This window comes from Drosophila miranda, chromosome XR, assembly GCF_003369915.1.
Source record: "Drosophila miranda strain MSH22 chromosome XR, D.miranda_PacBio2.1, whole genome shotgun sequence".
NCBI lineage: Eukaryota > Metazoa > Arthropoda > Insecta > Diptera > Drosophilidae > Drosophila > Drosophila miranda.
Window position 1 is genome coordinate 26090129 of NC_046674.1, and position 27642 is coordinate 26117770.

The 27642-nt window shown below is 45.4% G+C and overlaps 4 protein-coding genes across 8 annotated transcripts; 2 read left to right on the plus strand and 2 right to left on the minus strand.

Moving 5' to 3' along the window:
* The first annotated feature begins 1166 nt into the window (after nucleotides 1-1166).
* Nucleotides 1167-2181, plus strand: LOC108165264. The gene has a single exon (XM_017301300.2). It carries the CDS (start codon nucleotides 1415-1417, stop codon nucleotides 2054-2056), a length of 642 nt encoding a protein of 213 aa, XP_017156789.1. The 5' UTR covers nucleotides 1167-1414; the 3' UTR covers nucleotides 2057-2181.
* A 1929-nt stretch (nucleotides 2182-4110) lies between these two features.
* On the minus strand, nucleotides 4111-5458 carry LOC108165263 (glycine-rich protein DOT1). Its single transcript, XM_033387914.1, has 2 exons — nucleotides 5453-5458; nucleotides 4111-5378 (listed from the first exon to the last, which is right to left on the minus strand). The coding sequence occupies exons 1-2, from the start codon at nucleotides 5456-5458 to the stop codon at nucleotides 4323-4325; spliced, it is 1062 nt and encodes a 353-aa protein (XP_033243805.1). The 3' UTR covers nucleotides 4111-4322.
* A 2465-nt stretch (nucleotides 5459-7923) lies between these two features.
* LOC108153058 (ras-related protein Rab-40C) lies at nucleotides 7924-11862 on the minus strand. 3 transcript variants are annotated; one of them, XM_017282830.2, is made up of 5 exons: nucleotides 11558-11862; nucleotides 10271-10407; nucleotides 9953-10176; nucleotides 9648-9870; nucleotides 7924-8887 (listed from the first exon to the last, which is right to left on the minus strand). In XM_017282830.2, the coding sequence occupies exons 2-5, from the start codon at nucleotides 10401-10403 to the stop codon at nucleotides 8670-8672; spliced, it is 798 nt and encodes a 265-aa protein (XP_017138319.1). In that variant the 5' UTR covers nucleotides 10404-10407; nucleotides 11558-11862; the 3' UTR covers nucleotides 7924-8669. The 3 variants fall into 3 exon arrangements, with proteins under 3 accessions (XP_017138319.1, XP_033242345.1, XP_033242344.1); XM_033386454.1 differs by lacking the exon at nucleotides 11558-11862 and adding an exon at nucleotides 11251-11538; XM_033386453.1 differs by lacking the exon at nucleotides 11558-11862 and adding an exon at nucleotides 10737-11204.
* A 497-nt stretch (nucleotides 11863-12359) lies between these two features.
* Nucleotides 12360-27033, plus strand: LOC108152999. 3 transcript variants are annotated; one of them, XM_017282737.2, is made up of 6 exons: nucleotides 12360-14020; nucleotides 14112-14351; nucleotides 24454-24669; nucleotides 24734-24816; nucleotides 24912-25027; nucleotides 25102-27033. In XM_017282737.2, the coding sequence occupies exons 1-6, from the start codon at nucleotides 13218-13220 to the stop codon at nucleotides 25345-25347; spliced, it is 1704 nt and encodes a 567-aa protein (XP_017138226.1). In that variant the 5' UTR covers nucleotides 12360-13217; the 3' UTR covers nucleotides 25348-27033. The 3 variants fall into 3 exon arrangements, with proteins under 3 accessions (XP_017138226.1, XP_017138228.1, XP_017138227.1); XM_017282739.2 differs by lacking the exons at nucleotides 12360-14020; nucleotides 14112-14351 and adding an exon at nucleotides 19873-20104; XM_017282738.2 differs by lacking the exons at nucleotides 12360-14020; nucleotides 14112-14351 and adding an exon at nucleotides 19873-20008.
* The last annotated feature ends 609 nt before the right edge of the window (nucleotides 27034-27642 follow it).

A 27642-nucleotide genomic window follows, 5' to 3' on the forward strand; every position in this document is an offset into this window, starting at 1 on the left:
AAGTGCGGGTAGAATATCCTTAAGCAATGGGACATTGAATCAAAGAGTCGGAATCGATCCCTAATGAATTTATTATTTCCGTGTATTACTTATCCAAGAGATTATCGATTACTGTGAGAATACCAATGGACAAACGAGTATCTTAGTAGTAAATAGCTCACTGCCGCCTTACAGTCCCGAACCGCACCACCGCACCACCGCACCACCGCCCCACCGCATACATATGTACACCCCAAAACACCTAATACTACAGATGCGAAGCAGTGAGAGTGGACCCAGTGGAATGATTTGTCAACTGGCAGAACCTGGTTCCAGTGAAAATTTAACAGCTTCACTCCCGCTTTTCCACCGGCGCTAATTTGCATAGAGATTTTACTTTTTACCGGTACCGGCATACGCTGGGGCGGACATGACATCGGTCTTTGTTTCAATGCTAATGAGCCGCAGAGATGTGTGCGTGTGTTTAGGCTTTGTTTAGGCCACCATTCCAGGCCGCAGCGAGAGTGGATGGGTCGTTTTTTAATGGGCACTTTAATGGCCTGTGAACCAGTTTGATGCCTGGCAGAAGGCAGCAGCAGCAAAGAATTATTCTTGTTAACTCTGGCATAAATCAGTTATAAGCCAACACATACGAGTGCGACATTTTATTAATTCTTTCTGTCCATGTGCTGTGTTGCTCATAGAAATGCGGGTAATACTAGAGGAAATAATAGAGGGAAGAGTCTCTGTTGTGCTCTGCTCTGGCTGCTCTGGCTGCTCTGCTGCTGGCCGTCAAACAACAAGCCCCCAAACAATAAACGCCATAGCTCGCGGGCCAGTTATGTTTTTATTTTCAATTCAAAGTGTTGGCCAAGCTCATGTACAGTGGGTCCAAAGTGGGCTATAACTTAACCAGAAATATGTACAACATCATGGTGCAGAAAATCCTCTACTTATAACAGTTGAATTTTGTTTGGTTTAGCTGCGAATTTAGGGTAATCAAAGTGTTTAAATTTGAGCATATTAACTATTTATATATCTGGTACGAGGATGAATATAATGTAAATACCTGGCTCCACAGTGCGGCTGTGGCAAACGGTATTTTCTCTAATTAATTCGTTTTTATGAGCGCAGTGCACAGTGCGCCGGCTCCACTCAATCCGACTCGACTCGGCTCAGGTCGGCCTGGCTGCCCCGTCAGTCAGCGTGTCGCTGGTCAGTTGGTGCAACACGGGCCTAGAACGAGCTCCACTGGCTCTCCACAATCCCTGCCCTGATCCCCGATTAAATATCAGTGTTTTTTGGTTTTTTAATGTGCTGCTGTGCTGTTGTACTGTGACTTTTGTGAGTGAACAAATTGGCAATCTAATCAGGGATTGCAGAACATGATCCATAACAAACAGACAAGGAATCTTCTACTCGTAACTGTTGAAAAATGCTAAGTGTCAGCGCTTTGAGCCTCGTCAGTCTTTTGGGTCTGGTCAGGGGCTACGGCTATGGACCCCCGCAGCAGCCGCTGCTGAGGAACATCATCAAGGTGCGGGCCAGCGGCTTCATGCCCTTCGAATCAGATTTCCTGCTGCCTCTGGGTATCCTGCGGCAGCTGCAGGCAACCGATCGCGCCTCGCGCTTCATCGGCCATCGGCCCAAGAGCAAGCCACAACCCAAGCCCAAAAAGCCACAGCAGGTGCGCCTGGAACGGGCTCATCCTAGGGGTGGCAAGACCCAGCACCCCGGCACCCAGATGTACAATCTCATCGACGATGATGGCGAGCTGCTGCTCAATCTGAGAGTCCACAACGAACAGCAGCAGGTCAGCGCCCAGGGCAACCTCCCAGGGAGTCATCAAGCTATCATTCCGGGGCACCACCAGCTGGAGGAGCCATCGCCCTACGACTCGCCCTGGCTGCCATCCAAGTGGCGGCCAACGACAGCCAGTAGCCTGCCCCTTGGAGTCACCTCATCATCGCCACGACCGCTGCCCCTGCACCAATATCTGCGAGGCAGCGGCAGCAGTGGAAATCGGCTCGAGCAGGACACGGCCAAGCGACGACGTTACGACTGGCCCCACAAGTGAGGACCGGCTGAAGCCCCAGCTGAACCGAGCCGAATGCTCAACTAAATTTATTTATTCCATTTATAGATTTGCATAACACACTGAATCACCCAAAACACACACTCGTACGAGTTTACACACAGATACAATACACAACAACAATAAACTGTAAGATACAAAATATACACATATCACAGCGATAAACCAATCCATGAACGGGTCGTTGAGCTACCGCTAATTTGGCTTTGATTATGGTAATTTTGGTCGATTGATAGTGTTGAAAGTGAAACTGAAGCTGAAACGAATCGAAAGTGCCAAGGGTATGAAGGCAATCGAACGAAAGGTGAATCTAATTCCACCGTGAATGAAGAACATTCACATTCAATTTGCGGATGGAAAATTATCTGAAGCCACTTGTTCCACATATTCCAGAAAAATACTAGTAAATACATACATGTATCGTTTTCTTTGTGTGCTCGGTGTGAGGACTCCTCTGAATATATTTTACTTAAAAGATAAATTATATACACATTACATTTGTTAGCAGATCTGTTGATAGGGACTGATTTGATTGATCAAACATTATGCAAATATGTTAAAATTTCCACCTTCAAGAAAATCATATACTATCCAGGTAAAAAAAAACCCCCCAAGCCCAGAGTATGTATGTGTATAAACCATTTGCATAACAGCTAGCAAACCATTTGCAACAATATTGTGAACTATTTCTGTTGCTCCGCACGATGTCATTTGGAAGAATGGATTGAAAGTTTTAAAGGTTTTCAGGAACAGGTTTCAGGTAGTTGCATTTTTCCTGATGCGCAATACATACCATCTGACTCATATTTGAATTTAAGTGCATGCCAATAGGGACATTCTTCGTCAAAATTAACAATCAGCACTTTCGGATGAGTATATACATATATATATTTATGTATGTGAGCTTATGATTTAAATAACTTGTGCAATATATTTTATATGTCGTTTGGTATCGCTGCTCTCAAAAGAAACGATTTCATAAAAATCGGTCGAACCGTTTGAGAGATTTTATCTGGTTCCATTTTTCCTAAATTTTGTTGTTACATCTATCTCTTGTTTTCTATTCTAACACCAACACCAGCCGTTACATCTCGCTTCCCTCTGCAAGGGGCGCACACTGCAGTAGGAAAAGTGCGTGTGGGAGAGAGAAAGAGATGATTAAGCCATGATTGGCCACTGAAATCTCATTTTTTCCTTCTGGCTATAATATTGACCCGATCTGATTCAGCAGTCTGGTAGATATGGTCATTGTGGATGACTCTGGGTTCCTTGTTCTCTCGTATCTTCAAAATTGTAGATGCCACAAATTTTCGTTCTTTGTGGATTTGGAGGGGGCGTGGAAAACTTTGAAACAAACCTGATTCAGTGGAATATCACGAGTCTGGATTCCAAATTTGGTTGCTCTAGCTCTTATAGTCTCTTAGAACTAGGCGTGAACCAACACGGACAGAAGGACTGTCAGACATGGCTATATCGATTCGTCTATTAATGCTGATCAAGAATATATATATTTATGGTGTCGGAAACGCTTCCTTCTGGCCGTTACACATATCCACTTCCACCACAGGCTAATATACACCCATGCTTATTGAGCATCGGGTATAAAAACAAGATCAAAAACAAATGATGGCTGAGGGAAAAGATATGTACACATAATCCTTAAAGAAAATTCCTTATACAAAATAAACTGCATGATGTATGGAAGGAGACCATCGGGGGTTGTCATGGTGTGGGCAATAACTTTGCAAAGAAATGGATGAAAATAATAAATAAATATGAGCATTAGGTATCTTTTTGTTGATTTCCAAAAATTACCTGTTTGCAAAAGGCAACCACTTTCATCTGCCAGGGTAAACACCTGCTCTGGGTAATGCCGATATCGATAGGAAACGCACGACAGTGTAAGGTGGCTATAAAGGCTATAAGGCTATAAAGGTGCTTCAAGTGCTTTGATCGTTTGCCACATTATCGTTAACTTAATTCCCAACCCGAAGGGATGCCAAATACTGAATCATTATAATTTACAGATGATTTATTTTCTCCTTGTGGGAACGATTTACAACTAAAGTGAGAGGTACAATGGATATTCGTAGAACAGTGTAAGAAAATAACAAATGGGAAGAAAAAAATGTCTAAAACTACTTAACAAGGGAGGTGGAGGGGGGTGGGGGACTTCGGGATTAGTTCGGGATCAGTTCGGTGGCTATGACACAGGCCGAATCACAGAGTGGGTGCGCGGGGGAGAGATTTATTTCCAGCCACCGGATGGGGGCAGGTAGCCGGGCTGGGGAGCCGACAACACAGGTGGCAGGTACTCGTTGCTCAGAGGAGCCGCACCGTGTCCGTGCGAGTGTCCCTCTTCGTGGATCACCTGGATGGTCTTGATCTCCTCCTGACCACCACCGAAGCCGCCGTGGGAGTGTCCGTGATCGTGGCTGTGACCGCCCTCTTCGTGGATAACCTTAATGGTCTTCACCTCCTCGTGTCCGTGTCCATGTCCGCCAAATTCGTGGTCGTGTCCGCCGGAATAGCCACCGCCGCCGCCCAGAGCAAGACCCTCCTCATGGATGACCTTCACAGTCTTGATTTCCTGGTGTCCGCCGGAGTAGCCGCCGCCATGACCGCCGGAATAACCGTCGCCATGTCCGCCGGAGAAACCGCCGAGACCACCAGCCTCCTGGTGGATGACCTTAACAGTCTTCACCTCCTGGTGTCCGCCGGAGTAACCACCGCCGTGTCCGCCGGAGAAACCGCCGCCATGTCCGTGGGCGCCGCCCTCCTGGTGGATAACCTTGATGGTCTTGACCTCCTCGTGTCCGTGTCCATGACCGCCGTATCCGTGGTCGAGTCCGCCGGCATAACCGCCGCCGCCGCCCAGAGCAAGACCCTCTTCGTGGATGACCTTGACGGTCTTGATCTCCTGGTGTCCGCCGGAGTAGCCGCCGCCGTGTCCGCCAGAATAGCCACCGCCGTGACCGCCAGAGAAACCGCCGCCGTGTCCGCCGCTCTCCTGGTGGATGACCTTGATGGTCTTCACCTCCTGGTGTCCGCCGGAGTAGCCGCCGCCGGAATAGCCGCCGCCGGAATAACCGCCGCCGTGTCCGCCAGAGTAGCCGCCGCCGTGTCCGCCGCCCTCCTGGTGGATGACCTTGATGGTCTTCACCTCCTGATGGCCACCACCGCCACCACCTCCGCCAACGCCATAACTGTAGCCTCCACCACCGCCGCCGCCACCGCCGGAGCCGCCTCCGATGAAGCCAGCCGAGCTGGTGGCGACCAAAGCAGCCAGGAGACACACGAAGATCTGCGAGTAGGAGAGGAGAGGAGAAACATGCTGAGATCACTCCTTGGATGGTGAGAACAGACTAGGGGACTCACCTTCATTGCTGGAAGTTTCTTGCTTGGGGGGACGAAAACTGTGGAACTTCACGAAGCCGAAGAAAGCGTTGAGTTAACTGATGACCAACTGCCTGCAGTCGGTGGCTTTTATACAGAGATCCAAGGGCTTGCAGAGCAGATGGTTACGAGACGATCACCCGATGATGCTCCATCTCCATCTTTGTCTTCGTCTCCGGCTTTCGCCTGCAGTATTCGGTGGCTCGTCTTGCTTTCGTCATCGACATGGGCATCCCCCCACCAGCCCCGTTCTCTTCGGGCTCCTCTGGAGCATATGGAGCATACGGATTAGAAGAAGTTGCGACAACAAACCAGTAACCAGTGGGAAATGCAAATGAGTTCAACCCAAAAGGCAAGCGCATTTCCATAATTAGGCCAAAACCAACGACTCTGTTTATTGATCCGCCAGGCATGAACGGATCGGCGTCGGGTCTCTTACCGACCTAATGATGGCCCCCGGCCCTGGGCCCGGCCCCCGCCAGGTATTGCAGTTTCGGACCGCGAACGAGTAGGAAAGGTCAGTGCGGGTCAGGTCAGACTTTCTCAATCCCGAAATGATGACGAGGGCGTCTCATGGAAGTTAGAGAGTTGTGGAAGCGATTCAGATTTCATACCAAATGATCATGAAGCCACCAAAGTTTTCCTTTAGAACATCCATCTGAATGGCCACGTGATCTCAAGCTCATCGAGAGGAATACTACTCCAAACTAAATCACTAAATCCTGGTTCTTTAATCTGTTCATAGGCAATCTATACAAATCCTTAAGACCGGACGCATACTTATATACATATAATCGAGATGAATTTCCCAAAACATACGACCCCTCTGAACTTCAACGATCTTTTCAGTTACAATACGAATATTTTTCAGATTCTTTTAACCTTTTTTCTCAACTTTCTTGCCCCAAAAAGATACAGAAAAAGTGACTCCAAACATACATCAAAAGCTGTACTTGAGCTCTCTTAAAAATATTTAAATTACTGAGATTTGGTTCAGTTGAAGTTGAATGCCACCAGAAATACCTTCAAAAATTACAAAAAAATATTCAACAGCTCAATACCATGAAGCTTAGAACGATCTTCTGCCTCTTCTGAATATGCGTAAAGGATATCTCTGAACAGAAGACCAACTCCCAAAACGAAATCCATGGCATGCAAACTTTTGCCACTTTTTTCATATCAAAATTTATTTTTTATTTGCCCGAAACTGAAAGAAAAAATAAATCCAAAAAAAAACTAAACCAATATCTATGCAAATATGTTTGCAATAATTTTGCTTTAAATTTCGCATTCAAGTCAGCGGCTCTTCTCCCGCCATCTCGGTTTTTTGGATCACTTTGCCTCCTAAATGCTTTTTGATTGGCCAACTGAGGGAGTTGTGTAAAACAAAGCGCAAAACAAACAGCAACAGAAATCGAAACAGAAACAGAAGAGAAAGATGGTACAGAAGATGAAGATGAAAAAGCCGTAAAATGGTTTGCCCGAAAGGGCGAACCCAAACCCAAACCCAAGTCCCAGTCCGACCGAAGCAAAAGCCAAATTGAATCATTTAAATAATATTACGATACCAAATTGGCTCTGCATTCGGGCTATTAATCACATCTGACAGGGACAGCCCCCAAACAGATGTTGAAAACGAAACAAATCGTAGGAGAAAGGCCCCGTTTCATTGGGTCGAAGACTTAAATACCTCTAAATAAATAATAGAGTAGCTATATGTTATCCTATTTTCATTTTGGCAGTCCATTTGCATAGTTACATAGGAGTTTCGTTGTTCTTATATGGGAGAGATCTTCGCCAACTACAGGGTATAATTCCCTAATTTCCCTAATCTGTTTTGGTCAGTGGAGGGGGGAAACCATTGGGTATTATTAGCCAATTATTAGTTAAAGTTTTCTTAAGAGGTTTGCTCACCTTGAGGTTTGAAAAACTATAAAAAATACAATATTTGTATACCCTTTACTCAGTCTTTTATGGTTGGTATTTTTATAATGCACTTCTGTATCGAATTTCGTAAAATGGTTCGGAATTGAATAATGTTTCGTTCCTTAGAAATATTTGAATGCACTTTTCCATTTGTTTTTAAAACTATTTACAGAATTTACAGAAACTCTGTTATGCATCAGAATGAAAAATACATGCTAAACCTTCTTAAAGCTGATTGATTTTCTATATAAAATGCCATCTTTTCATTCCCCATTAGGCGCCTAAACAAATGCAGAAATTCCAAGCAATTTTACTGGAATTATATCAGAATATATTGTTGAAAACTTTCTAAACTAAAACGTTTTCTAAAATATGCCATCAACTTTCACTAGTCCGCTCCCGATCCCCAGCTCCAAAGCGAAAGAGATGGCAGACAGGAGCTAGAAGGAGACAGAGAGCAGAGCGTACGCGTGCAATACGTGGATGAGGCCATGAGGTAAAGAAGCGAAATAAAGAGACAGAGAGAGTGTGTTTGTTTCTTGGTTCATTATGAATTATCTTTATCAATTCGCCTTTCGTGTGAGTGTGTGTCCTCCCGCGGGATTCGGTCCCGAATACATTCATCTCTAAGAATAAGTTTAAATCGATAGTAACCGAACAAAAAAAAATGCAAAAAAATATAGTATGATTCAATAATGGATAAACCGGCAAACGAAGCGATCTTTCTGATCTTTCAGTGTCATTTCGGTTCGGTTCGGTGATTGGTTGCGGATGATGTGGGTGTTGCGGTGGCTGTAGTGTTGTTCGAGTTGTCAGCACTTTACATATTATAATTATACAAACATAATAATATTAACAACATTAGAATAATGCAAGGGATCGGAAAATACAGGGTATATGGGATATGGGGTATGGGATCTGAGATGCGAGATGTGTGTGAGATGGAGCATTATAATTAACTAAAATTTAAATTTTACTGTGTAAAAAGTAAACCTTGTTCTGTTTTCTGGTGACAATAATTAAAAACATAGTATATCAATCTCGATGGAAACAAACAAAATAATAGTAATAATGTGAATCGAGTTATGGAGAGGAGTCCACGTGCGTGGTGGGGTGTATGTGTGTGGTGTGGTGTGGTGTGTGTTAGCCTAAAGTACATAATTATAGTTGAATTATAGTTAATGTCGGATGGGGAAGGGGGGCTGTTGTAGGCAGATGTTGTAGGCAGCTCGCGTGGGCCGTGGGCCTGCAGCAGCGACCTACAAGGCAGCGATCACGCGATCGTACAGCTGTTCCGACTGCTGCTCGTCGGCGTCTTGCAGCGGTTCTTGCTCTTCGAGCTCTGCGTCAGCGAATTGTAGCACTGCGACGTGGTCAAAGCGTATGACTTGAGCGTGGACTTCACCGAGGGCGGCAGGGGCAGCGAATCGATCGCGTACACGCTTGTCCTTCGCACAATCGTCCGGCAGCACAGCTCCTGCAGCGAGAGCACTGTAGGCAGGAAAAGAACATCATTAGATATAAGGCATTTCATGTGGATACAAGCTCCTCTGGGCGCCAGTGCGTTTTTCATCTATCAGACAGTTGCAAACGTATGTACCGAAGCATAATTGTACCCACAAATATTATCCACCTCCCCCACAATTCCTACATTACTTCAGTCTTATAGCTTGTGCCTTCGAAGGACAAGTAATCCATTGGCATTAACTAACATTCAACACAAGGAAAACATCAAAGTTCTGGATTACAAAAATTAATTAACAATTAAATTAATGAGAAGGCGGAATAGAACGGTGTTCTGTGCGAGTGGCCAGCTTTTTGCAGCGTGTAAAGCATTTAGCAACACTTTCTATAGAGCCCCAACTGTCAGCAAGCTACCTATAGTCAGGGTGCAGATATTGTAACAATGAAATGGTGAAATAGGTTCCTAAATTCTCTAAAGGCTTTACTTATTATCATCGATCAACAATGGAATTTGCTAGTTAATTTCATAGAATAAATAACATAACTCTTTTCTAACATTTTCCTTGCAGCGACTTTCGGGATCTTTAAGTTACATATTGCAACATTTATGACTCGCTCTCCAAAGGCACATTATAGATATGATTACTTTTTCTGGGATAATTAATCACACTGATTACATTCTATGTATTGGCACGTTCTGAAATGGCTAATACGCATGTCTGCCTTTCGCTTTTAGTTTAAAAGACGCACTGCGAGCAGAAGAATGGAGTATGAGACTCAAGTTTACCCTTATTGCTCCGCCAAATGTGCTCCATGCCGTTGCGATGGAGCGCCATGCGGGCCAGCTCGCAGAAGGATTCGCGTATGTTGAAGTCGCAAAGCGGTGATATCTCGAAGCAGGACATGTTGTTGCGACTGGCATAGGTCTCGGCCTGTTTGGCGGGCACCTGCCGCTTGAACGCCAGATGTAGGCGATTTCCCACCAACACCTTGGGTATGCCCGGAGCGTGCTGCCGGATCGGAGGAGAAGAGGGAGAATTATACATAGTCTCTAGTATTATTCGCAATCCAAAAATCCAAAGTATTACTCACCTCGTCGACCTCTTTGAGCCAACGATCGATGCCATCGAAGCTCCATTTGTTGGTTATATCGTATACTAGTATAATACCTTGAGCGCCGCGCGAATACGACCGAATGATTGTACAGAATCGGCCCTGGCCGGAGGTGTCCCAAAGCTGGAGCTTCACCCGCTTACCCTCCAATAGTATTGTGGTTGTCTTGTATGCTACTGTTTGGAGGATGTGAGAGGTGCAATCTATTGGATTCGAATTTAGGAAATTTTTGTGATTTTGGTCTCCAAGTGCCTCCGGTTTAAGTCTCTCTCTCTATTTGTCCTCTGGTCCACTCACCATTTCCGCTGCAGAAGGGACTTTCGGGGAAAGGATCCTCCAGGTTCGAGAGTATCTCGTGCTTCCCCACATCGCTGTCACCCACCAGAAGAACTTTCAACAGATAGTCGTAGTCTTTTGTCATGGTTCCCATGTGGCTGAAACAGAACAGTGATTAAAGTTGAGCGACACTATTTTCGGACGGAGCCACGATTAATTTTGACACAATTTCTAGATTATATACCGGTCACGGCGGTAACGGGGCTAACCGGTATAAGCCACATAAGTTTCGAGTGCAAGGTGCCAAAGTCGAACCGGCAATAGGCTACGATTATTTCTATAGCCGGTACTCGTAGGGTATCTGGAACTCCAAGAGCTAGAGGCCCAGAAAACTCCATGGCATTCATGGATGCGCAACGAAAGATGGTTTTTAACATGTACAATTCGAAACACACAAACCTTAAATTTGGCATATTGGTAAACATACCTATTATCTATCTGTATAACAAAAAAAATTTCAATCGGATAAATATTACAACGGCAATGTGATAAAATCCATCCGAAAAGCGTATATCCCATAGTCGACATATGGCCTGTAGCCCTCTCTCATTCCTTCTCGCGGTGTTGCTGTTGCTTTTGTGTTTGCCGTTCAATGACTCATCCATCTCACTCGCTCACACACAGCTAGGCGGGGCACCCACGGCGGCAAGAGCGAGATGGAAGACAAGTGCCGCAGTGAAAATGCAAATCGAAAAAAAATAGCAAGTACGTATGTAAGCTAATTTATTATTTTGCATGTTTCGACGACACGCGCACTTGCTGTTATGTCGCACAGCTTAGTATTAGAGGTTTCCAGGGGGTTAAGCTGCTGCGGAGATTTTGGTGGGTTAACCTGCTTCTGCGCTGCGGCGGGGGCGCCGGAGGGGTTTGGGTGTGTTTTTGTTTTGCAACAGAACGAAACGCACACACATACACACACGCGCAAGCACAAAAACACTAACCTTTATTAACCATTTTGTTATGAATTATTTAATTATTTATTTTCTTTGACCGCGCCTGTAGTTGTTGCATTTTTGCATTTTGTTTTTAAATTCACAAAAAAAATTCGCTTTGCTCATGAGGGGGTGTCTGTCGCAGTGTGGGTGTCGCTGTGCGTGCGTGTTTGTGTGATGCATGCCTTATTTTGATTGTTTTTCCTGCTGCTATTTGTTCCAATACGACACCAAGTTGCCCCAAAGATTTGTGGCTTCGTTTCGGGGTTCAATTAAGGTTTGTGGAGCCCGGTTTTGCATATAATCTGCTTTTTACCATTTAGAATGCACGCAATTTCATTTTTGGAATTTTAAATAGAGATGAGAGCGATATGCTTCGCCCTGTGGCACCGTCCAGTGGTATTTTTGCGAATGTACTTTGCCAGGCAGCATGTAGTCAACGTATAACTTTCAAAGCCATTAATGCAAGCCCTGTTTCCGCTTAATAGTTCGCTTTTTGCAGAGTTAGTCACTTTAATTGCATATTAATATATGCTTAAACAAAAATGGTCTAAGATTTCCACAAATTGAATTGAATTAATTTTGCTACATGGCAACCCGGTGAGTATTATCGCATCTCTAATGGTCGCACTACACTTCAATTGGGTACAGTGTGACCAGCACTAAAATCTTACGGGGAAAATCAGGTAGTGAGAGTGAGATACATATATGCGCCAGTGTGAAATTTTGATTCAAGTTGGTGCCAAGGCAACAGCAGAGAGACCAAAAATTCATACTCTGAAATATTTTGTATTTTCTATACATTTATTGTTGTGCTTGTTTTTGATATTATACCGGTATTGAAGTGTAGTGGAATATGACTTGAAGAATTTTGACGATAGACTTATCGATACCATCGTCTCATCTCTAGGAAGGTTTCAAGGTGAGTTACATAGAGAGGGAAACGTTTTAGGGTGCTGCCATGTATGTTGCTTACAAATACCCAATTGAATAATCAAATGAATATTAATGCAAATTTGTATTACTATAGTACTTATCTTGTTTCAACACATTCGAAAAATTTTTGGACTTGTTGCGTTGCTCAACACCCACACTGCTGCAGCCATTTACCAACACTCCCCATCCGCAATCAGCAGAGCAGTGTCGCAGCAGAGCAGCAGAAATTCGAAGCGCAGCCAAATATACACACACGAAATTATTGTAACGGCAACAGAGCAGCAGCCACAAAGCCGCAAAACGAATTTATTAAATGCACATTTATTTATAAACTTGTTAGTGCCAAGGAACGTGTTAATGCAACAGCAGATATATAGCAGTGCAGTCGCGTCGTCCTCGTCCTCCACCTCTGCTGCCGTTGGCTCTGCTGCTGCGGTCACCGTTGCCGCTGTTTTTGTTGCCCTCCATCTCCCCTCTCGACGGTGGTGCTAATGTGTTAATATTCTTCTTGTTTTTTGTTGCGGAAATTGTACTCGTGTGCTGTGCGTGTGAGTGTTTGCATATCTGTGTGATATGTGAAAGAAGAAAAGGTGAAACAAAAAGGCAAAGAGCATTCGTATGCAGGAATTGTCGTCATCGGTCGCCGTTACCATCAGCCGTCAGTCGCTGTCGCTGCTGTCTGTGTTCTCTGTCTGCGTCTCTGTCTGTGGCCGCTGCGTCGTACTGCTGCGTCCGGTTTAGATTCAATCAAGCGTCAAGAAATAAAGCACTCAAAACTCAAAAGCGCTGCCAACATTCTACCAATCCCGCATTGTCCCCTCCCCGCCGTTCACTCGCCTACCATTGTGTGCCGTTATTTTGTGTCGGCCGTGCCGTGTATGTGCGTGCGTGAGAGAGGGTCACACGGAGAGGCGACTATTGCAACGATCGACGCGAAAGAAAGGGGGGACACACACGGTGCGCGGAAAGTGCAGGCAAAAAAGCCATAAGAGCACGTGAGTGCGTGTGAGAGCAGGATACGCAGAAATCAGTGCTGCTGCATGAGAGCGGGACACCCAGAGAGAGGCGGTGCATCGCTTACGATCGGCGGGAGCCAGAGAGAAACTGCAGGGCTTGCGTGCGTGAGGCAACGGGTGCATTCAACTCCTCACGCACATATGCTGGCCCTAGCCAGACCCAGACAGCCGCCGCCGCCACCGCCACCGACAGCCAATCCCAGTCCGCGTCCAGCGTCCGCGTCCGCGTCCACGGCTCTGACAACAGCTCGAAATGCCTCTTCAGCTCCTCTGCTGAATCCCCAACGGAAACCGAATCTCGTTGAAGACGCCTCTACACCATCCGCAACCGCAATGCTCGCCTCGACGTCAAACGGTGCCGCTGTCTCTGCCGGCGCCACCGCCGCCGCCGCCAGCGCAATGGATGCCTGCGACGAGCGAACGCTGCTGCTGAGCGGGTCACCAAAGGAGGATGTCGCTGCTCTTGCTCCTTCTCCGCCCACAACGCTGCCACTTGTCCATACGACAACCACGACGTCGACACATCCGTCCCAGCAGCGCCACCAGCAGCGGCAGAACATTAACAACAACAATACAAGAAACGAGGCCAACGCGAGCAGCGGCAGCAGTTGCGGCGCTAGCGCCAACGCCAGCAGCAACAACAACAACGAGAACAGCACGATATCTGCGGACGGCGACGCTGACGGTGACGTCGAAGCCGGCGCTGGCGCTGGCGATGATCTGTCCAGCGATCTCAGCGATAGATTTCCACGCCCACCCGCCACCGGCAACCCCAAGAAAGCCGGAAAACTGAGCAAGTTGGGAACCAAAAGCGTCGGCTTGAAACGGTGGGTTACACTCTCCCGTGACCCTGACAATGTTTCCCCCTCGCTCTGCTCCTCTACTCCAATCTTTCCCTCTCTATCTCTGTCACTTCAGCGTTTCCTTCGGCTCCTCCAAGGGATCCATGGTGGAGACATTGGTCTTTGAGACGCCCACGCCGCTGTCGGAGCACGTGGAGGCGACCTTTGGCTTTGAGGCGGCGACCTCCGCGACAGATGGCGTTGCTGTGGCCGCGGGTCAGCTGCAGCAGGCGTCGCAGTCGCACCTTCCGCTAGCCGGACACGGTGACTATGCAAAACTGAATATGGACGACAGCGGCATTGAGGTTCAAGAAGAGTAAGTATCTGTCGTGTGGATATATGTACATACATAATTGCATAGATCTGTAAACATCTGTGGAGGGTATCTGTAAAAGTATCTCAGAATTAACAGGAAGCAGATAGGCTCTGGGTAGCTGTCTTTGTAGATTTTATCCTATTCGGAATGAATAGGATAAATAGGCAATGTCTTCATGGGAATAGATATAAAACCAGATATAAGATGTGGAGGCTGTGGCATCCACACTTTTTGGTAGAATTATGTATCTAACATTCGACTGAAACTCCAACCCAACCCAACCTTTTCTCTCTCTCTCTCTCTCTCTCTCTCTCTCTCTTGCAATTAGATCCGTTTCCACTTAATCTGAGTTGGAGTATCTACAGTAGACCCCACAGTAGCCATTCGGCGAATGAATCCCGCTACTGCTGCTTCTACCCCTTCCTATTGTGTCTCATTGCATGGTTTTATGTGCCCTGATTTAGGGCCTACTTTTACCTCATTAAAAAATCCGTCTAATGACTTTTGGCAGCTTTCACTTTTGTTTCGCTCGCTTTTGTATGTGTACCCCACATTCTCTTCTTTTTTTTTTCGGTTTTTCGGGCCAATCCATAACTAAGCTGCTGCGGCAGATGGCTGATCCCCTCCTTAGCGGCCCTTTTTTCTATGCAAAAGAGCTGCCTTTTCACCCAGAAAGCATGCAATGAACTCTGTGCTACTCCACCCCCCCCCCCCCCCCACGCTTCTCTAGCCGCTTCCTGGTTTAAAACACACGAAAAATATTTTTTAAATCGATAATTGCGCTGGGGGCTGGCAGTTCCGTTTAAAGAGACATGCACAAGCCATGCACACATGCAAACGTTCGACGCTGTGTGTACCGTTATCCCATTTTCACTCTCTCTCTCTCTCTCTCTCTCTCTCTCTCTCTCTCTCTCTCTCTCTCTCTCGCTGTCTGTGTTCTTATCATTTCAATTGGAAGATGGTTTTAGGTTTGTTTGGTATCCATCGTCCTTTTGTTAGCCCTTTTGCATGTAGGGTGCATTGCAGGCAGTTCTTGTGGGATAGTTATTCTGAACAGAGATTTGTTTCTTATAGCTTGCAACTTTTCACAAAACCCCGAGTTCAATTCAAGGTGGTACTCGTATTATTTCAAGTGCATTCATATTGATTATATTTCAAAATTGCAATGCATATTAAAGGTTTTCCCTTAAACTTCTATTGAGTCTATTTGTACCCTTTCCTGGTGTTGCTTTGGCATCGTGTTCCACCTCCACCGCTGCCGAAGCAAACTCCAATTGAAGTTTTTAATGCGCCGGCGCTGCAGCCGACGTCGTCGCGACATCGTTATCAGTTGTCGTCTTGGGGACTTGGGGCTGCGACTTGCTACTGGGATACCGTTAAGCTGCGCTGCGTCGTCATCGCTTTATTACATAATGACTTGCTGTCTCCGTCTACCTTTCACCCTCTCTCTTTCTCTCGCTGCGTGTGCGTGTGGGGTGTGTGTGTGTGTGTGTGTGTGCATTTTAAAGCAATATAAATGTGGGTCAAACTTCGTTTGGTGGTTGTTGACCCACATCTTTTTCGGCTGCATTTGTGTATCTGTCTTCGGGTCTATGGGCGCGGCAGCCGGCACCCACCCCCTCAGCAATTTATCGTTCTCTTGTGTGGTGTTTAAAACCTCTCATCGCGCCATTTGAGCGGGTCTATCGATTGCTATCTTCATTCATAAAAGCGATAACTCACGCACTTATCGAAAGCACAAAGAGGGAGGTCTACTATACGGATTTTTCTTATTTTTGTAAAATGTAATTTCTTTTGGAATTTTGGTAACCATTTTCTTTTCAAAATATAAAAGCTGTTCAGTCAAACAGTTAGTTTTTTAGCTGGAATCAAATCCGAAATAATTGTCGGAATACCACTTGCGTTTCTTGACGAATCAACGCAAAGATGACAATCATTTTCGCTGTCTTTTCTTCCACTTTTGGTGAGATTAGGCCACACATTGGTGACCTTTTTGTTGAACGGACAACGGCTTCCAGCGTATTCTCTGCGCACCCCACATGCTTCCGAATGTGTGCTTGTGCTTTGTGGAGAGCTTTAATTCGCCGGTCGAGTCGTCGAGCCGTCGAGTCGTCGAGTCGAGCGTGATGTCATCCAGCTATGAAGCTTAGAGAGCGGTCACCTGCTGTAGAACTTTCTTTCTTACAGTTAGTTAGCCACAGAGGACAGATGAAGGGAATTAAATAACTACTATAGTCGATACCCATTCCCAATCCCCCAAATAGATTTGGAACATTCTTGGGAATGACTACTGGTTTTGTTGTTGATTTGTGATCTAAAAAGCTGTCGAAAAAGCGCTCTTAATATCTTGAGATTTGTGGATAGCACGGAGAAAGGGAATCGCTAAAACTATCTCTTCCTAGCTGAATGAATTGCCCAGTTTGCTTAAACTAAAATCTATCACTGGAACACTGCCTGAATCCGATATACCCCTGCACACCCTTCACCCTACGTCGTGGAACATCAAGTACTCGTAGAATGGTTTTGTGCTGTCGCTCTTCGTATTATCGATTATGAGGTGAGGTGTTGCCCAAGGAGGAGGGAGGCTGCATCAACAGCTGGCCTCGGACTCGTACTATTCCCCGCCTTGCCTCCCCTGACATGATTCTGTTTTGGGTCTGTCTTTCAAGTGAGCGATAGAAATTCGATCGCCCCATTGTGCTTGTACATGTACATGGCACCTATACCACATCTCTGTCGCTGGGGCCTTGCATCTATCTATAACCATTGTGAAAGTACATCTCGAACTGTCCGTCAATTGATTTTCCGGTACCCACGGACGACCGAGCCGGGCACACTCTTGACATGCATAGAGCGCCCATCATCGTCATCATCATCATCATCTGCGAGTACATACATATGTATGAATGTGCTCCTCCTCTCCTCCCATCATCAGAGCTTCCCACAGCCGAAGCAGAAGCCGAAGCAGAAGTAACGGCAATAGCCACCACATCGCCCATTGTCACTCTGTTGTAATGCCTAACGGTAATTGTGCCTCTGGTCAGCAGTGCGTTGCTGTGCTACTGCACTCTGCCTGCCTGCCTGCTGTTCTGCTGCTTCTTGCATTGTTTTTGCCGCTGTCAGCAGCATTACAGTGGGATGAAGTAGAAGAAGATCGAACATAATCCACAAATGCTACAGGTGCCTCTCCGTTTGCAGAGCCTGCGATCGTCGTGTAAAACATAATCTCTTGGTAAAACCAAAACACATGTGATTTCATTTTCGCATAATGCTCTGTCCGCCATCGATCTTCGATGCGTGCCATTATCAGTTGTATTGTTGTCATATGTACGAGTACTTATCAAGCTTTTTAACACTCCAAAATAATCTCAAATCACTTTAATGCCCAAAAATATAGGAAATCATAAATCAAGGGGAGTGAGGGTGTTAGGCGGTTAGAAGTAAGTGCTATAAATAGATGGCTTGGGTCATGTGCGCCGTCATATTTAAATTGGTAGCGTTCTTTTGTACCACTGTGCCCGCAGCCCTATTACCTATTTACGTGTGGAGCATCTCTCTCTCTGTTTGCGTGCACATGTGTGAGTGGTTGAGCGATCTACATAGTTTTGTGAACAATAGAATTTGGTGGAGGGGCCTCCGGGAGCCATAGACGTTCACCTACGCGGGACCCCAACTTTCAGCATCAGTCAGTGCCAGCCGACCCCACTGTGCGCCAGTTAGCCGCGGGGCAGCCCTCTGCCGCTGCTGCCAGTGGCAGCCCTGTTAATCAACTGACAGTCCCCCCTCTATATGCATGTCCTCTTCTCCCTTTTTATCTATTTCCATCTATCAGCCAGCTTCCCCCTTCCCGCCCCCTTCCCCCACACTATACCTTTTTGCGGTTACGTGTTTATGTTTTTCCTTTTCAGATTTTTTTATTTTGTATTCTTTTTTTTATTATTTTCGGTTTGCTGCTGCTGTGTATAACAGCGTGAGAGACGAAGAAGTAGAGCGAGAGAGAGAGAGCTTACTTACGCTAGCAGCAAGAGAGACAGCTGTGCTTGCTCTCTTTAACTGACTCACACTCCTCTCGTCTCTCTTCCATTACTTTGAGTGCGCAAAAAAAGTGATGTCATGTTTGTTGGCTTAACGACGTTGCCAGATGTGGCGCACACAGGTTTTGTTTGCTTATTATACCCTTGCAGAGGCTATGATGGTTTCAAACAAATGTTTGGAACGCTTCTACGTCTTCCACGTGGGTTAGGTCATGGTTCCGCAGTGTAACTTTGCCTAAAGTCCTTTCTTTCCTACACGCAGAATACAAGTGAATGCATACACAGTATACATGAAGCCATAATAACATATTAATCGACGTCTTTGCAAGGGTATTAAAAGCCTCGGCACCCGAATCTATCCTTTCTCTCTTGACTGTGTTTTTGTTTGTACTGTATTACACGAAATGTGCGTTGTTGTTGCTTTTGTTTGCTATTGCGCATCGTAGCTTACAACAAAACGACGCAAATGATTTCTGGTTTTCGCTTTTCCGGATGGGCTGCCTTTGTGATTCTGCCGCTAACACCACAGCAGCTGCCAAAAAAAAGATTGCCGGCTGCCGTTTCGTGTTTGTTTTTGTTTGTCCGAAAACCAGAACTTTTTGCGCGCCGTTTTCGCGCCGATCCGCTTCCAGGCCAGCCAGGGAAATGCACGAATATTTTTGAAATGGAATGTTTTTCTTTTCTTAAAATAGAACGCATTAAATACTCGTACATATGTACATGACAGGCGGCTGAATGCTGGCACATTTAAAGTATGAATCTTTTGTTTATTTTTTGGGTGCCATGAAATGTACGGAAATCGTAACGTCCAGCCAGGCGGAGCTGAGCAGAGTTTTTGTGTGTCAGAAATGCAATGAGGAAATCCAATATATATTTTTGTTTTTACAGGTGTAAATCCGAATTAATAAAAGATTACTACGCGCCACCTTAAATCCAGCAACCAGGTGGCAACGCTGCTTGAACTTCAAATGAAATCAGAGAGAGAGAGAGAGAGCTAAATGCTGCGCTCTGCCTCCCACGAAGGTATATTTATACAAGGTGTGGCATTTCTACGGAGCTGCTCCATTAAGATAGTTCCATGTATAGTTGGACGTGCAGAGCGTGAAAGAGTGTGGCAAATTACTCCACCTTTTATAAATATGCCTTGTCACCGTGCATGTTCGCTCCAAGGGCTGTCAGCTGGCAGGGCAGGCGTTCTGAGAGCGATTACAAGATTATTTTTCAAAATAGTGCGCGACCACCGTCGCGTGATATAAAGAAAACGTATCAAAAAAATAATGTACTCTCCAGAGTGCGACTGCCATACCTCACTGACCATATAGCATGTGATAGGTCGCACTCCACTTCTCTCTCAGCACTCTGCCGCCTCTCTCTCTCGGTGTGCTGCTCGTTCGCGCTCCTGCAAACATTCATGCGCTCACGCTCGCGTCTATGTGTGAGTGTTTTGTATCTTTTACTTTTTAGCAGCAAGCATCGCCAAACAGGCAGGCATTCCGCTTAGTCGCAGACCAGCACCAGCAGCAAAGCAAAGCAAAGCAGCAGCCAACAACAAAACTCGTGTGCGGGAATCGTCTTCCTCTACGAACTGTTTTTTTTTACGCCGTCGCGAGAGGAACATCACACGTACGTAAAACGCGCGTAGAATCTTGTGTCGTCCCGTGCTCGTGCCCTTTCCTACCCAGTTGGAGGTGCAGCTTGGAGCATTCCCTCACCTGTCAAGTGCGTGGAAATTGGTTTATAACAAATACAACATTTGACAGTTGGGGACAGTGCAAAAGAGGGAAACGAAGAACGAAAACGATAGAGGGCTGCCTTGCTATTTCTGCTTGAAAACCAATCGTGCGTGCCAAAGAGGGACACACGCATACACTCTCAACACAGTTTGATTAAGGGGGGAGTGGGAGTGGGAGTGGAAGAGTTTCAGAGAGTGTTCGTTGAGGTAGAGTGCGAAGAGAGTCTTAGGATTGGGGGAGTGTGGAGAGAGTGTCGGGCCTGAGGTAGCGAGAGAGTGGCACACACGCAAGTGCAAGTGGTTGGTGGAATGGGTGGTTGTGGTGGTGGTATAAGCAGTAGCAGTATGCCGCAGTGTTGATTAAGTCCAAAACCAAAGAAACAATATCGAAAAGACAAAAGTAATTTAAACAGCAACAAAAATTGTACGATTCGAAAGTAATTCGTGCACAAACAGACACACAAACACACGGACACAGACGTACGTAGCGGCAGTATTTGTGTAATTGTTGGTTCCCCCTCCACACGACAGTGGGTTGGATGCGCAAAGTGAGTTCATCGCAAAAAATAATACACACAGAGAGAGGGAGATGTAGAGAGCGGAAGAACTATGCCGAGAGAGAGAGCGACACCGCCCCTCACCCTGGGTCCCACTGCTAAACGCAATTAAAATACTCTGCCCGTTTGTCCCACTGTGCTAGTGTGTATGTTAAAACAGCGCCTTGTTTGTACATAAATTAGCTTTAGCCGCTGCGCCGTTTTGTTATTTATATATTATACAATACACAGTGTGCGAATGGGTGTGTGTGGTGTATATATTTTGAAATTATAAAATGAAATGCCATTCCCCTGCAACCCCCAATCCCGCCCAACAACAACAGCAACAACAAAAACAAAATCAAAGGAATAGGAGCTCCGAAGCTGTTGATACCCATTGTTCCTATGTGTTTGCCATAACACACATCAAATGAGAGAGGTTTCAGAACCATAAAAGCTTTCCGTACAAAAACCAGATTTGTAAATTTCGCTTAGTTATGGAAATACATATGTATATCTGGGGCTGTGGTTTTAGATTTTATTTAACTAATGCAAAGATTTTAATCCATGAAGGTGATTTTGGACCGACACATTCTAAAACAGAAACGTAATTTAGATGTCCGACTTTGATCCTTTTAAAATCCGGAGACCTGGAATATGAACAATATGCACACTCTATAGAGCCCCTATGTTTTTATTGGAAACATCTGATCAGAATCATTATACCCCCCTCATGCCAAGGGGTATTTATGACCACAAATCATCGTCGCATTGCAGTTTCTGAGGAGAGGAATTCTCCTCTCCTGCTGTTTATTTCATTTTTGATTTCGATTTTCAAGTGCAAAAAGTAAACCAAAAATTGTTGGAATATTTCTTGCTGTTGTTGGGACACGTTTGCGCGGGTGGGGCTTGAGAGAAGAGAGTCGTATAATTTGTTAAATTAATTTTCACTCTCTTATTTAAGCTTTGGCCCGCTGTGACGTCGTTCTTACTCTCTCTCTCTCTCTTTCTCTGTGTGCGTGTTTGTATGCCCAAAACTAATTGAAAAGCCGCTGCGCTGCCGGCGTCGCTGCTGCTGCGGTAGGAGTGGTGGGTGGGAGGGAGGCGCGCGTTGGCGGTTCATTTTTGTATGCGCTCATCATTGCTGCTGACGCGCGCCGTCTCTGCCGACGATGCTGCCCGCTGCCCGCTGCCGCTGCTTCCCTTTTGCTGGTCTTCTTCTCCAGCTTCTTCTTTGCTCCCTCTCACTTTTTCTTAATGGCAACAAGTTTTTATTTCTCTTTTAATTTCCCATTTTTTTTAAGTTGTTCAATTTGTTCGGAGCACTCGAAAATGGAGTTTACGAGTTAGCGTTAAATCCGCTTGCCCCCTAGCCCCCACCGCCCTCCCTCCAGCCACCGGCCTCCCTTTTACTTCGATTCAACAACCTTTGCTCTTCTCAAAAGCCAAATACAAAAGCAACTTCTTTAGTACCCTATACTCTTGGATTAAACAAGCATATGTGATGAGAGGAGATTGAGATTCAGGCATTAGACGAAAAAGCTACTAGCTATAGCTACCAATCGGCTCATTCAGTCAGATATTGATGGTAAAAAAAATAGAAAGCATATTCAAAAACCTCAACAAATTTCATAATTGGAAGATACATAGTTATTTCATAGTTTAAAGAGTCTGCAAAGAATTATATATAAGACTGTGTATAGCCTAGTTATGCGTTAGTTTCCCAACATCTTTAGAATATATATGAACTTTCCCCTTTTCCTTGTTCAAATACTAGTACTACCTGTGTACATATGTATGTATGTATGTATATAGCTCGTACCTACCGTAATTAGTATTGATTGCTTACCGCGACATGCGGCAGCGACCCTCTGCCTGGGTAAAGTACTGCTTAGCTTAAAGGGTATCCCATACGTCCACTGCTTGTTCTTGTTGTTCATTTGGGAAAACTTGTTTCTGCTTGTAACTGCTTGCTGGTGCTGTTACTGCTTGCTGGTGCTGGTTTGTGTGTTCTGTTCTTGTTCTTGTTCCAGTTGTAGAAGATAGTCGCCGCGACGCGTCGCTGCTTTTGTTGTTCCTCTTCGCATTCGCATATCAATTTCGGCACATGACGCAATCGTTCACATGTTCAATGGGTTGTTCGAACAACAGCAGCAACAAGAGCAGCCAGAACATTGAGTTATGAAGTGTACACCGTCTCTGAAATGCAAACAGATAAAACAACTAGAGAGAAGGGGTTGGGACCAGCGACACCTAGCTGGTAGGGGGTGGAGCGGGAGCTTTTGTGCCTTATTTGAGTTTTGATTCGACTCCAACCTCCGCCTCCACCTCCACCTCCACTTGCTTCTTTCTTCATGTGTCATCGTTGTGTCTCTTTCGATAACTTTTGACAGGTTTCTTCTTCCCATAGAATATACGAAATACCACTATCATGTGTGCTTGTGTGTGTAGGTTAGGGTCAAAGTTCTTGAACAATAAACAGCCGCCACGAATGGTGTACATAAGTATGTATGCATGAGATGGCAAGTGAATGTTCATGAGGGTATATCGTATGTATGATAGGGAAATGGCAAGGGGGGAGAGAGTGTGCCACAGCACCTTTTAGATACTATGTATATTTATACACCATGGGATGGAATGCTCATATTTTCTTGCTCCATTTCCATCCATATTCCCCATGCGATGGCTCTTTCATCGCCCTCATCCTCATCATAATATACAATGGGAATTTATATCTACCATGGGATACATTTGTGTCCACTCAAGAAAGCCGTTTCCCTACCATATTATCCACACAATTCAATGAAGCTCTTTCTAGAAGAAGTTCTCCATCACTCCATCCAATCCACCCGATTCCCATTTCCATTTAAACAGCATACAATTCGTTTAGCAATACAAAACTGGCATCCATCGAATGTACATATCGATCGAGTGTATAGAGTGTATGGAGTGTATGGAGTGTGAGGTCATTAGCCATCAAACAGAGCCAGTTATCAGTGGCTTTTATGGAAGCAGCTCTACATACAACAAAATGTTGCATAAACGATTGATCAATCGATCCGGAATGTCAGATGTTGTCAGATGTTGAATGATTGAAATAGGGGGGTTCTAGGGGGAAATACGTGTGGTAATCCAATACTAGAGCCATTGAATGTCGTCGATAATCAAGTAGACCTTAAGGACCATTGGGAACGCATATGTAATCAGTAAGGATCTTGTAGTTCTACAAATCTCCAGATATTTTAATTAAAATTAAACAAAAGAAAGTTCGAGGAGAACGCTCTGAATAATCCATGCACTTGAACAAATATACGACGCTGGGATCGGGGATCGGGGATCGCGGATCGTGGATCGTGGATGAGGCCAAGCAGAACGTGATAGAGACATAAAACGGGTTTCCAGTCCATTTTCCAAGACATATGTGTGTACATACTTCACGTCCATGGGCTTCATGGGTGGTCAATAGCCCCCCGTCCATATCGGGAAAGTGTCCCCACCCCCCGTATCTGACGGGCTGTTTGGCTGTGGGGCTTTATGGTACCCGGGGCGGAGGCTTTCAATCAATTGAAACTGAATCAGATTTCAAAATTTGCTGAAAAACCAATTGGCAAATGACTTGATTTAATTGACATTGAGGTTGAGGCGCCGTGACGCACTTGCTCGACTATTTTAAGGTCACAAGCGACGATGCGTGATCTCTCCCGTGACCGCTCTCGCCGAATATAGAACCGCGTACATATGTACATATATCGTATAATGTATTGAAAGTGTAATTCGATTTTGGTCTCTTTTGTTTGCAGATCGGAGCGTTCAATTGTGCGCGTTTCCATATACCAAAGCAGTCAGCCACAGCAGATCTGTCCACCGGCGGAGTATATCCTGGGGCCCTATTCAGACGGCCTGGATCTAACGATCGGTAGCTATACAATCGACCCAAACACAATGAGCACGACAGCGGCGACGATGCAGCAGCACCAGCAGATTGGCCTTGGGGCGGCCTATGATCGTCAGCAGAGGTGCGTCGGCAGTCAGAATCTATCCTAATGATCTATTGACTTATAATTTCGTGTGTGTTTGCAGCACTGATTCTGGCTGGGACAATCCCTTTCGTCCTGGCGGCGATCTGTCCAGAGAGGCTGATGAAATTGTCAACATGATTCGCGGTTAGTCCGGAGCTCTTTCTCTCCCTCTCCCTCTCTCTCTCTCTCTCTCTCTCTCTCTTTGACTGTGAATTACTAAAGTGACCTTGTTTATGCAGGTGGCAAGCCCATCACACCCACGGAGGATCGTACAATAGGGAATGGCAGCGCACAGCATGCCGATGACAACTGTAATGGCGGCACAGCAGTCGGCGAGAGCGTGACCAGAACCAATGTAAGTCTCGATCGGAGTCGGAGTCTCATGGCAGACACTTTCTAATACTCTCTCCCTCTCTTTTGATAATACAGCTCTCGCAGAATCAAGCAACAGCACAAAATGGTACAAATTCCCACGCCAGCAAGTCGGCGGCAGTGGGCAATGCAACTGCTGGCGGCGGCGGCGGACGTCCCGAGGGCCAGAGCAACAGTAGCACCAACGGCGTCACCGCCTTGGGCCAGGTGTCGAAGCAGGTGGTGCCGGGACCAACGTCGGCTAGTCATGTCGTCATCGATGAGAAGAAGAACAAGAAGAAGGGCTGCTGTGTTGTCCAATAATCATGGACATCGCTGGCATACGCCATGGACCGATGGGCCCGTGAGGTGGGGGAATTCGTAGGGGGGGATAAAAGGGATGGATCGTGTTTTTTTTGGATGTTAATGTTTTTTTCGATGTGAGCCCGAACCCGAGCCCGGGAGCTGATGTTGATGTTGATATTTTTCATGCCGCATAAATCGCTTTGCTTTGCTTTGCGAATACCGAAACGAAACAAAAATAAAATCAAACAAAACCAAACTAAGAAAAATAAAAGCAAAAGAAAAGAAAAGAAAAGGAAACAAAACTCAAAGCTCTCTGAACAGACCAGCAGCAAATGCAAGAACGAGAGCGTCAGCCGCAACAGAAACAACAAAAGCAAAACGAGAGCAAGGACAAGGAGCACAAGCAGAAGCAGCAACGCTGGAACGAGAACAAAAAGGACAACGCCAAAGCGAGAGGAACAGGAAAAGGAGCAGCAGCAAGAGCAAGAGCTAAAGCAATAAAACAACGAGAAGAAAATGGACCAGCAGCAGTAGCATCAGAGGCAATAGAATAACGAGTGGCAAATGGACCAGCAGTAGCATCAGAAGCAATAGCACTAGAATAACGAGAGTGGGAAGAAGCGAGAACAACGACCACGAAAACAGCTGCACTCAGAGGCTGCCTTTACCCGTTGGGGACACTGGCACTGACTTTCGCTGTCGCTGTCGCCTCACCTCACCTCACCTCGCCTCGCCTCGCCTCGCCTCGACTCAATCCATAAGTAACTGCTGTCCCAAAATCCTGTAAGCAGTCGCTGAACGCAGTCCTTAAACCTTTAAGCAGTCGCTGTCCTTAGAAAACCTTAAGCAGTCACTGTCCCCGCCGGACCCCCGAGGGACAGTCGCTTCAATCTTCAATTTGAAACGGAGTTACCGTAAACACGAATTGTAAATCTAAAATATATATAATTATACAACTTATATTTATATATATATACTTGTTAGTCTGGAGCCCGATGCTAAATGTTGATTGTAGCAAAGTTGTACACAAAAGAGTGGAAATGGACCTACAATTCAACGGAATTATCTATATATACATTTTTTCCTTGATTTTTTTTTTTTTTTTTTTTTATTCGACGACCTACATATATGTGTATGCATATATGTATATCTAAAGAAATATATCTGTATATGTATACATGTATACATGGAATTTTTTTATAATTGTAAAATCTAGTGCGGCTTTTTAAACAAGATGACATTTAAAGAGTAAAAACCGAAGAAGAATCGAAGAAGATGAAGCAGAAAAATAATAACAAAAAAGAGAACGTTTTGCTTGCATGCATAATGGGTAAAACAGAACAAAAACAAAAAAAAAACCATAAGCAAACGAGAAAAAAAAGGAAAAAAAATCTAACATAAAGAATAATGTATTTATTTTTATTTATATAATGACGATGACGATGATGTTTAGGAGGAGAGTAAATTAAATGTTATACCTTAAAACAAATATACACACACACACATGCATACACTTATACACACACACACGAACACAGTTATATACGAAAGCATAAATACATACATGCAATATTTATATACAAAATGAAATGTATGCCGCATAAAGCAAACGACAAGTGGAGCCCCCAACAGATGACAAGAACAAACACGAGGTCCCAATACTATACAGTTATTTTTTACCATCATATACATACATATACTATATACATACATGCATATGCCATGCAAGTGCCCCACCACCCACACACCGCACAGTGGTGCCCCATACTCGGAGCCGTAGCTTGTGTGGCCCACTGTGGCGGGCCCAGTGCGAGAGAAGCCACAGCTGATCAAAGACGCAACTACAGTTAGAAGAGCGGTGCTGTCGTCAGGAGAGGGAGAAGGATAGAGAAAGCAGAGGTGAGAGGTGTGCAGGAACGCCGACGAGGGAGAAAGGAAGCCAGGAAGAGAACCACCGTTGTTCAGCTTAGTTGTAAACACAAAAAGAAATACTCAATCCCTCAATCAGATCCCTCTCCGATCCGAACACCCATGCTTTTGCATCTATGTACATCCACCCAGCCCAGCCCACCCCACCCAGTCCCCACCCCCCCCTCCCACAAACACAGTATTTAATCAAAAGAAAGCAAAATAACAAGCAGGTAACTACAGCAAAGCGAGGTACAAGCAAGTCTATACAGGAGCAGCAACCAAATAGTAAACGAAAGTAAAGAGAACACCGATACGGACCGCCACACAAACAAATGTACTCTCCCTTACATCCACACAACCAAACACAAACACATACACCATACACACACACACACACACATG

Excerpts from the sequence above, each read along its gene's own strand:
- LOC108165264 (XM_017301300.2), top strand. The coding sequence starts at position 1,415 with ATGCTAAGTGTCAGCGCTTTGAGCCTCGTCAGTCTTTTGGGTCTGGTC.
- LOC108153058 (XM_033386453.1), bottom strand. The coding sequence starts at position 10,837 with ATGTCGACTATGGGATATACGCTTTTCGGATGGATTTTATCACATTGC. Across the intron at positions 10,408-10,736 it reads GTTATACAGATAGATAATAG|CCACATGGGAACCATGACAA; the intron begins GTATGTTTACCA and ends GTTCTGTTTCAG. Across the intron at positions 8,888-9,647 it reads CATTTGGCGGAGCAATAAGG|TGCTCTCGCTGCAGGAGCTG; the intron begins GTAAACTTGAGT and ends TCCTGCCTACAG.
- LOC108152999 (XM_017282737.2), top strand. The coding sequence starts at position 13,218 with ATGAGAGCGGGACACCCAGAGAGAGGCGGTGCATCGCTTACGATCGGC. Across the intron at positions 24,670-24,733 it reads GCCTATGATCGTCAGCAGAG|CACTGATTCTGGCTGGGACA; the intron begins GTGCGTCGGCAG and ends GTGTGTTTGCAG. Across the intron at positions 25,028-25,101 it reads AGAGCGTGACCAGAACCAAT|CTCTCGCAGAATCAAGCAAC; the intron begins GTAAGTCTCGAT and ends TTGATAATACAG.